The 10,916-nt window shown below is 39.9% G+C and overlaps 1 protein-coding gene across 1 annotated transcript in view; it reads left to right on the top strand.

The window, feature by feature from the left end:
* Window positions 1–4,414, top strand: part of TPH1 (tryptophan hydroxylase 1) — a 16,955-nt gene extending 12,541 nt beyond the window's left edge. Inside the window, exons 7-10 of the mRNA XM_024731585.1 lie at window positions 398–524; window positions 2,462–2,557; window positions 3,561–3,694; window positions 4,207–4,414. Coding sequence (XP_024587353.1) covers window positions 398–524; window positions 2,462–2,557; window positions 3,561–3,694; window positions 4,207–4,414 — 565 coding nt within the window. The remainder of the gene's footprint in view (window positions 1–397; window positions 525–2,461; window positions 2,558–3,560; window positions 3,695–4,206) is intronic.
* Window positions 4,415–10,916: the final 6,502 nt, after the last annotated feature.

The raw sequence follows: 10,916 nt of genomic DNA, 5'->3' as shown, positions 1-10,916 counted from the left end.
TATATATATAATTCAGATGGTGATAAGTGCCATGGAGAAAAGTAGGGAAAAGGGACAGAGTTGTGTGTGGGTGGTTGTTTCTATTTTGAAAAGGGTGATCAGAAAAGGACTGACTGAGAAGGTCACATTTGAGTAGAGAACTGGTTTGGGGGTTGGGGGGTTGACATGTGGATGTCTGTGCATATTTGTATGAACTTATGTATGTGTGTTTGTGAGTGGCCAAGGTTTTGAACCAAAATAGTTTCTTTACTGTAATAGTGTCCTTTGTGGTCCATTTCCAGAGTAATACCACCTGATTAATTTGAATAAAAGTAAGATCAGGTTTTGATTTGATTGAATGGTTGATTATGCATTTATGTTAAATGTCACAGTGTGACGACTTGTACCTCTTTTTCAGAGATACCTGCCATGAACTCTTGGGTCATGTCCCCCTTTTGGCTGAACCCAGTTTTGCTCAGTTCTCCCAAGAAATTGGCCTGGCTTCTCTTGGAGCTTCAGAAGAGGCTGTTCAAAAATTGGCAACGGTATAAATCTGGAAATAGCTGTATGGATCAGTAATCTTTAACTGGGGTGGGATGTGGGTATCTGTGTAGTTTAAAAGTACCTACTCAAGATGAGCATTAGAAAATTTGTCTTTGCTCATATTTAATTTAATTTAAATAATTTTAAAAAAACATTAAAGGAAGATGTAAAAATTTAAGGCTTATCCAAAGAAGACCTGTGCTTTTAAAAAAAAAAAAGGCAGAGAGACAGAGAACACTAGAATACAATAATGTTAACAGTTGGTATACCTTCTTTTTTAGTAAAAGTGATAGGTTCCTTAAAAATGATGCTAAAAATATTTTTGAGCACTAGGTACAAAACATGCTGGAAATAGAAAGTTGAATGAGGCCTGGTTCCCACCTTCAAGGAACTTATACACAGACACTTACGTTAGAATGAAAGGAGGTCTGTAGAGAAGCTCAGGCAGGGTGCTCTGGGAGTGCAGAGAACTGCCTGTGGAAGGTTTCATGGAAGATGAACATCTGGACCAGCCCTGGGAAGATGAGTAATGTTTTCACCTGCCAGGAAAAGAAGGAAGAGCATCTCAGGATGAGGACACACAAGGAAAGACAGGAGGTGCTTGGTGTATCTGAGGAAATGACAAGAAGCTGGAGCAGAGTGTGTGAGGTTTGGGGAGGTGGTGTGAAATAGGCTAGATGGTTAGAACGGTGCTCTCAAATTGTGGTTTGGGGACCCCACAGGGTCCTTGAGTAAAAGATCCATTCAAAATGCAGAGTGAATTTTAATGTGAGAGACAGAGTTCATTGATATGGTTTCAGATTCCACATTACAGCTGTACTTTAAGAAATTACCACTTGTTGAGTTTTGATGTTGTGTCAAAGAAGAATAGCCACAATTATCTGAGAAGGCTATTACAATATTCAACCGTCTTCCAACTACTTATCTGTTTGAGGCTGACTTCTCTCCACATGCTTGAACCAAAACAACCTATTGTGACAGGTTTAATACAGAAGCAGATGTGAGAATCCATCTGTTTTCCAGCCAGACATTAAATAATATCAATCCGGACACTAAAAAGATTTGTGACAATATAAAACAATGCAACTTTTCTCACCGTTTTTTTCTTTCTTTTTTTTTTTTGCGGTACACGGGCCCCTCACTGCTGTGGCCTCTCCCGTTGCGGAGCACAGGCTCCGGACGCGCAGGCCCAGCGACCACGGCCCACGGGCCCAGCCGCTCCATGGCACGTGGGATTCTCCTGGACCGGGGCACGAACCCGCGTCCCCTGCATCGGCAGGCGGACTCCCAACCACTGCGCCACCAGGGAAGCCCTCTCACCGTTTTTTGTACAATATAGTTACTTTTGATTAAAATGTTATTTGTGTTACCATAAAATGGTTTATTATAATTTTAACATTAATTAGTAAACATTAAAATTTTTCTCAGTTTACATTTTTAATATGGTAAATATAGCTAGCTCTATCCCATATAAACAAAAGGTCTTTGGGGTCCTCAGTAATTTAAAAAATATATTTATTTATTTATTTACTTATTTATTTTGGCGGTGTCGGGTCTTAGTTGCCACACACGGGATCTTCATTTCGCCATGTGGGATCTTTAGTTGCGGCATGCGGACTTCTTAGTTGAGGCATGCATGCAGGATCTAGTTCCCCTACCAGGGATCAAACCCGGGCCCCTGCATTGAGAGTGTGGAGTCTTACCCCCTGGACCACCAGGGAAATCCCTCCTCAGTAATTTTTAAGAGTATGTAAGAGTTCTGGGAACAAAAGTTTGAGAAGTCTGGTTTGGAACGAGGCCAGATTGTAGAAATACTTGTGAGCTATCCTGGGGGTCTTGGATTTTATTCCAGGGTACTTTGGGTCAGTGACTAAGAGTTGTAATTTGTTTTAAATTGAGTCCTTCAGGATGTGAAAGTAATACTGATGTCCTTTTGCAGTGCTACTTCTTCACTGTGGAGTTTGGTCTATGTAAACAAGAGGGGCAGCTAAGAGTCTTCGGTGCTGGCTTACTTTCTTCCATCAGTGAACTCAAAGTAAGAGCTGTAAATCTTTGCACATAACCATATTCACTTAATGTAATCGATACGACCTGAAATAGTTTCTGGATTTTAATTTATTTATTTTTATTATTTATTTATTTATTATTCTTGGCTGCCTTGGGTCTTTGTTGCTGCGCGTGGGCTTTCTCTAGTTGTGGCGAGTGGGGGCCACTCTTTGTTGTGGTACGCAGGCTTCTCATTGTGGTGGCTTCTCTTGTTGTGGAACACAGGCTCTAGGTGCGTGGGCTTTAGTAGTTGTGGCACGCAGGCTCTAGAGCGCAGGCTTAGTAGTTGTGGTGTACGGGCTTAGTTGCTCTGCAGCATGTGGGATCTTCCCAGACCAGGGCTTGAACCCATGTCCCCTGCATTGGCAGGCGGGTTCTTAACCACTGTGCCACCAGGGAAGCCCTAGTTTCTGGATCTCAATAAGAGCTACCTGTGGAAAATACTTGGGGTGGCAGTAAACATTACCTAAGAGGCATTTTTCTCTATTTCCTAAGTTTTCTGAATAGATACAGATAACTATTCAGAATATAGTTATATCTTTTAAATAAACATGTATTTTAAAACAAAGTCTTGCTGTTTCCTCACCATTTTTGGTGTGCTAGCAACAACTTCAGCAATTTCTAGGGAATTCTTTGAGATGTATTATTTATCCAATAAAGGAATGAACTTATGTTTGTTGAGTGGTGGATGTGCATGAAATATTGTCCAAGGTACAGTCTTTCTCTCAAGGAGCCTACCACCTGCTGGTGGGTACAAGTCATGTATAGGAATAACTAGTGCAGGGTAGAAAGCAGATGCCATAATGCAGGAATAAATAAATAAAGATCCTTGGGTACCTCCTAAATGGAGAAGAGTGTTAGAACAATGGAGTGGTCTTGGGGCGTTTATAGGGATAGCAAACCATTTGTTTTGCTGGCTCTGGCAGTTGTGTGTAGAATGTGATCATGAAAATAGATAGTATCCTTTGATTCACTGACTCTTCATCCTCTAGCACGTACTTTCTGGACATGCCAAAGTAAAGCCCTTTGATCCTAAGATTACCTGCAAACAGGAGTGTCTCATCACAACTTTTCAGGATGTCTACTTTGTATCTGAAAGCTTTGAAGATGCAAAGGAGAAGATGAGGTAAAGTATATCTTCCTCATGCCTTAATTTTCCCCTGCAAAAGATAGGTCCAATAATGGTAACAAGTCACAGAAGTAAGCAGCTGGATAATTAGAAGCCCACTAGGCACCTTTTGCCTGTAACACATCTCTCTTTCACAGTAAATATTTAGGGTGTGTTGTTTATAATGATGTTCAGTGTTGCAAATATAAATCAGATACACTGAGAAATTGGTTACTTCCTATTCCTTCCTATCAGAGAGTTTATAATCTAATAGGAAAAATAAACTGTATGCAGATTACTATATAACAACTAGGAAGCCTTAAAGAGATACAGATGAAACACTGTTCTGCATTTTATTCAGGAGCAATTCATTCCAGCTAGGGGAACAGGGAAAGCCTAATGGCATTTGAGAAAGGACTTGAAGAATACACAAGATTTAGATATGTTAATTTTTAGACTAATGGACAGTATTTGGTTTTTATCATTTTCTCCCTAGAAACTGATTGCCTCATATTTTTTTTCTTAAATAGAGAATTTACCAAAACAATCAGGCGTCCATTTGGAGTGAAGTATAATCCGTATACACGGAGTATTCAGATCTTGAAGGACACCAAGAGCATAACCAGTGCCATGAATGAGCTGCAGCATGAGCTTGATGTTGTCAGTGATGCCCTTGCTAAAGTCAGCAGGCAGCTGAGCATCTTGACAGTTGCCAGTCCTAATCCCGAAAGCATCTGAGCATTCAGAGGCCTGTGGGCCAACTGTTGCTTTGCTTGATGACCTGGTTGTGGAGGAACAGCAGCCAAACAATCTTCTCTATTCCCATTCCTTAATGGACCATTAGTCTTTGAAAATGTGTACCTGGATACTCTAGCCACTACTTTTTTTTTTTTCTTTTGGTAACAGCTTTAGTGAAGTATAGCCTAATTTTATTTCCCCCAGTTCTTGAGTAAAATGACTTCGATGATCACTTACAGTACCTTGGTGGTTATTATGGAACTGATCCATATTGTTACTTAAGATGCTCTTATTTCTACAATAGCTTACTTATAACTGAATTTGTGCCGAGCTTGGGCACATTCACATGCCCAAATTTAATAGGGGATCAGCTGTCTCTGCTGCTAGCCTGAGCAAAAGCAGAGAGGCCTTTGCATATGAAACATACCTGGTAAAGAGCAAATAGTCTATTTTCAAGTGTAGTGTCTTGTAGGGAAAAAGCAGTACCTAAGTCTAGAAAGGTTGATTGGAGTATAATCCTTAAGTCCAGGTGAAGAATTTGTGACTTTATTTTTAAGGCACTAGGGAGCCCCTGCCCGAGTGACCATCCTCCTTGAAACTCTTTTCTTTCTGTGGCATTGCATATGTTTTACATTATCTGTCCTACTCAAGAGGCCAAAGGGAACTTGCAAGGCCCTGAACTCCGACATGCAGCCCCAGAGAATATCCTCAGGTTAGCAGGAGACAGTGTTGTCAAAGGGAGAGTTCAAACTGAGACAGATGAGAAGCGTGCAAAGTTTAAGTTGGAAAAGCAGTGCCAAGTACTTTATTTCCAAGGTATAAGGTGAGACCATAAATAGGAAGGTCAGGCGTGACAGTCGAGTGTGGGGAAATGGGGAGGAGATGGTGTAAGAAAAGTCAAGAAGAGCATTTTAGGACTGACACTGTAATAATGAAGGCTGCAAGCACTGGCTTTTATGTGGTGTCAGCGGTATAGTACAGGGAGCAGGCTTGGTACAAAGCAGTAAAGCTGGAATCCCCAGGATAGGCTTGTGTCTCTTCAGTTTGCTCCTTTCCTCCCCCCACCCACTAAAGGAAGACTTTCCTCAAGTTTCTGTCTTTAGCCCTCTTCTCTCTCTGTTCACGGGGGATGTCATCCGTGTCCATGACTTTCTTATTTCATATGTCTCCCATATTTGCAATTCTAACCCTGACATCTGTCTTGAGTTTTTGCCTCTTACATCCAGCTGCCCGCCAGATATTTCCATCTAGATGTCCCATGAATTAGGCCAATGTTGTGTAACTTCTTGTGGCACCATTCATTAGAATGAAATGGGGTTGTGCAACATGGCAGCCCTGCCAAATATCTTAAACTCTATAGGTCCGAAAAGAAACTCAGAATCACCAGAATTTTGTGCCCCATCAGTTTCCTCTCCCAGTGATCTCATTTCTATTGATTGTATTAAGGGTCATATTTTCAGCCAATTTCCCATTCTTAATCAGCTATTTAAAGACCGTGTCCTTAATTTTTTCACATTAATAGTCAAATTGAATACCATTTAACATGTTTTATTTCAACAGACAACTAGATATTTTAATCCTTTTTAGGCCTCAAAGGAAATTATTTTAAAAACTCTTAAAAATTTATTTCATTTTATGTTATACAAGGAAATAGAATTAGGAAGAATAATTCATGCTACTTCAGATTTTTACATTACTTATAAATTTTAATAGCTGATCAACTGTTAAGTATACCTTTGATAGTACTAGATCTACGTCAGCTAATCTAAAACCTTTTGAAATATTGGTTAGGTCGTTTATAGTTAGTGTATTTGGTTGCAAGGAAATCTATGAAGCAAACTATGATAGATAGCAAATAACAACAAATCATGCATACTGTATCTGGTTTGGTTATTTTCATACAACTTTGATCATTGCAAAGAATCGTAGTTATTGAATTTTTAAATGATGGTATTTCAAACACTCTATGACAAAAGCACACTAAAGTAAATGTTAAAGACACAACGATTATAATTCACATCTTCAGAATAATGGAAATATTTAATGATTGGTTTCAGTTCTTTCTTCTAACCTCTGAATTTATGATATTTGGTAAATGAGGAGTTCTGAGAGTCTTAGAGTTTTCATGCATTTTAAATATATTTCTTCAAATATATGAGAACAGAATTGAACCAAAAGTGTGGTTCATAATTCTTAATCAGTGAGTTATTACTCAGAGACGTAGATGGTATGTTCCTGACTTTTTGAAGAATGCTCCAAAATCTGGTTGTCAGTTGCCTGTATTTCTTAATCTGCCAGTTCTGTCATTTGGAGTTATACAGTGGTTATGACACACCGAAGTGTACAGAATTATAGTTCATTATTAAATCGCCTTCCAAACTGAAAAAATTAAAAATCCTGGAATTGTCTAAAGGAACACATTATAGAGTTCATATATTAATTTCTAGGAAATGTATAAAGATACTGTGGTCTTATTTCAGTTCGTCTTTATTTTACTATATGATATACACTTATGACTTGCAAGTTTGTTATTCAACTGGATAATAAAAGGACACAAAATTCATGTTCTCACTAAGCATTTTTTTGGTCAAATGTATGTTAAAAACTGATTTATATGTATATTAGCAAATTTCATTAGTTTCAGAAATCTGTAAGTTCCTTATACTTCTTTAAAAAGCCTACAAATATGTGATGTAAGGGGAGCCAAACACACCTGGAACCTAGAAACCACTTTTTGGAATTCTTGATAAAGTCTTAGTCTCATGTTCCTCATCTGTAAAGTGAGCTAAATCTACTTTACTGGGTTATTGTAAGAATTATGTTGTGAGAGGACTTGTAAAAAGAAACATTAGCCATATGTAAAGAATCATTAATCTCCTAATCAGAGATCCCCATAGCTTCTGGATGATTTTTATCTTCCTTCAGAGGGAATTAACTTTTGCGTCGAGCAGATAGCATATAATGGCAGGGGAAGCTCACCTTAGTCCTAGCAGGGATTAAGCCAACTTGAAGCTGCGTTTCAGTCTTTGTGAGGGCTGGTTTATTTCCAGTTCACCTCTACTCTTACGGTGCAGCCCTTTAGGGATCTCAAAGGAAAGCTACATGTGTGTACCAGGGCTTCTCCTTGGGGACCCTGGACTCCTACTTTCCTTTACTCTCATTCCACCCCACCTCCCGACACCATAAAATTGCTAAAAGTACTGTTCAGTTTCTCAGCTTCTCAGCTGCTGCTTTCAGCCCAGTTTCTTAGCCTCCAAGTCACTGCTTGCTAATTAGCAAATGCTTCAAGCAGAAAAGTAGTGCCAAATATAATCTCTCAGCTTTTAGATCTTGGCCCTCCAAGTTCTGGCTGCTTTGATAGCTCTCCGATGACTTGAAACAGATTTTAAAAATATTTTCCCCCAGTTTTTCTAATTGTTTTTGGTGAGAGAACTGGTCTGTAGCTAGCTAATCTGCCTTTATTTAAAGTGGAAATCTGACCTTGGAGTAACTCATTTAACTTCTTTGAGCCTCAGTTTTCTCATCTATAAAATAACGATTCCAACAATACTTATCATACCAGTAATATTGAGAGGATCAAATAAGATCATCTAAAAGAAAAAATTTCCTAACCTGTATAGTATAGACAGATACTCTGTGTACTTGAAATACTTTATATTTTCCTCTTATGGGGAGACAAATCACCTGAAAGTGATACCAATTTAAATCTAGCTCCATTCAAGAACTGCAACTCAACCAAGCTGCTAATGGGAAGAGCTAGTCAGTGGTACGTACATAGGTGAAATCATAGCTGCATTTCAACACATCTCAACACTTCCAAGGAATTGTATTATGGGATATAACATAATAATATAACTGTAAGTTAAAGTTACAGTTAATATAAATTGACGAATGTATATTCAAGGGATGAAATTGGGAAAAAACTGTATCCTTCCAGACCCTCTCTCTATGAAAACTGACTCTGGGTAGTTCCTTCTTGCCCCTTTGGATGAAATCTCAGGTCCCTGTCTTGAATTTCCTGCTCACTCTAAGTCCTTAGCTTCTAATCTCCCTCTCCACCCCCCACCCCATTTCAGTATTTTCAAATTCCAGTGTTCTGTAAAAGTTCAAAACATTAGAGTTTAAGGTTAAAGTTTTTCTTCTTCTCTAGAACTGAGAAAGGAAGAGGTGTGCTTTGTGTCTTTATTTTCTTGCTCCTTTTTTCTTACTCACAAGGATGCCTCTGGCTTCGCCAGGGTTTGGGAATGGTGGTGGGGAGGAGAGGTAAGGAGTAGGAAATTCTTTTTGGTCTGATACTGTTGTGAGTTGGCATATGTGCTTTCTGTACTTGGTAAGTAATTAATGCTGACTCATTCTCTGTGGGTGTTTTGAAACACCTTCCCGCTTTTTATTTCTTGGGATCTCTTGATGTGGGTAAACATACCTCTCTGACTGGGCTGTTGAATTCATCTCGCTCAGCCTCTAGGAATCTAGTAGTCAACTCTCCTGTGGGTGTCCCTTCAGCTCTCCAGAAATTCGCTTGGACTGGGTCTAAAACTGTCCCCTTGCCAATTTGCTCATGCTTGGGAAACACTCACATGGGACATACTCAGACATTCTTTGTCTTAAAAAAGACATAAAAGACCTCTGGGCATGAAAGACCTCTCCAAAGCATCAATCTCTTTGCTGAACTCTCAGAGCAGTTATCTGGCCACAGGCCATTGGACATTTCTCAGCACGAACTGGACAGCAACCTGCCCGGCCCCAATCTGGAGGGATACATGCCAAGCTCTCTTAGTGGCCCTGCTGACGCATGCCTTTCCTTAGACACGAGATGGGCAAGACTCACAGCACATTGATAACTACCGCCACACATCCTATCAGAATTCTCTCTCAGCCTCTCCAACCTCTTTCATAGCCTGGGAGCCATACACTGATTTCTAGACGCCTCATTCACAGGTTCTGCTTTGGTGGTTTTGTACCTCACTTTATTATGTGGGAGGTATTGGCACTTAATACCTTAGGGTCTTAGCCAAAATGGAGATGGGAAGGGTCCCGTTTTTACACTATCACACATGCTTAAAAGGAATGGTCAGGCAAGAGGGATGAGATATGGGAACATATGTATATGTATAACTGATTCACTTTGTTATAAAGCAGAAACTAACACACCATTGTAAAGCAATTATACTCCAATAAAGATGTAAAAAAATAATGGTCAGAATAAAAAAGGCCACTCATAAAACAGTCAGCAAACAGTATAGTTTTTGCACATCAAGTTCTCTTGAGAATGAAGAGCTGCTTTGCCTTTCTAAAGTTTGCATGTTTATTAGCATGGTCCTCCCTGTTCTCAAGATGCCACAGGCTGGAGAGGTAAAGGTGAGGTGCTGCCCTTAAGTGGTCTTAAGGCAGAAACACCAAGGAGTGGGTGGAGTGGAAGAATGGGAAGGACTGTAAGAGCTCAGGGAGACACTTCTCAGGGCCTCCAGGCATAAACGGTGATGAGTACTGGAGGCTTGTGTCAGTAGAAGGGTCAAGAACTACTGAATATGGATTATCTTCTTTAATGTGACCCCATTTGTCCCCACAGATAATGTGTGGCTTGGAAAATGTGGGTTATGTACAAAAAGTACAAAAAAGAAAATAAAAATGACCTGTAATCCACCACCCAGCGTGTGCGTGTGTGTGTAAAATTGGTATAATACTTACTTTAATGACATATCATGAATATTTCCCTTATTTATTATCTAACAGAACATGTTTTTAATGGCAGCCTAGTATTCAATTGCATGGCTATATAATTTAATCAATCTGATTTTGGATTTTAAGGTAGTTTCTAAGTTCTTTACTATTATATGTAACCCCATAATGAATAACTTGCAGTCTAAGGGTTTGTGCATAGTTCCATTTTTTTCTTGTGATAGAGGAATAGAAGTGGAATTACTAGCTAAATATCTAAGTATCTATTTTCATATTCCTAATATGCTTTGCCACATTTTCCTTCAGAAAAATTGGGCTTATTTAGCTCCTACCGGTAGTGTATGAGGGTGTCTGATAAAAGCCATTTTATATGAAAATTTTTGGTGGGTGAAAATTATCCAGTTATTATATCCAAGTTATTACCTTGATGATCGGAATCCGGGCCAGGGCCATGCTGGGAGCGCTGAGGGTTAGAAGGCCGCCCCGGGAAGGAGTCAGTGAGAACCAGCCTCCTTAGTTGTGTCGGGGTGTGTGTTCTCGCTCCGTGCCAGGCGCTGAGGGCGACGGCAACGATGCAAGACACTACACTCGCCCACCAGGAAGCTCCCTCCGATTTTGCAAACTGCACACCAAAGCGGGCCCAAAGACAGTTCGCCCTAAGACACTGGGTCAGGACCCTTTCCACCTCCTCCCAGGCTCAAGTTCTTCCCCATCAAAGGGTGATGCAATCCCCGTCCTGTCAGCCATTCTGGGCTGTCGTGGGACTCTAACCTGAGGGAGCTTTGTGAACTTTTAAGCGTAGTGCACTCGTATAGAATTTTCA

The sequence above is a fragment of the Neophocaena asiaeorientalis genome, unplaced genomic scaffold (genome assembly GCF_003031525.2).
Source record: "Neophocaena asiaeorientalis asiaeorientalis breed wild unplaced genomic scaffold, Neophocaena_asiaeorientalis_V1.1 scaffold571, whole genome shotgun sequence".
NCBI lineage: Eukaryota > Metazoa > Chordata > Mammalia > Artiodactyla > Phocoenidae > Neophocaena > Neophocaena asiaeorientalis.
Note: the sequence above shows the minus strand (reverse complement) of the source record. Positions and strands in the feature narration are given on the sequence as shown.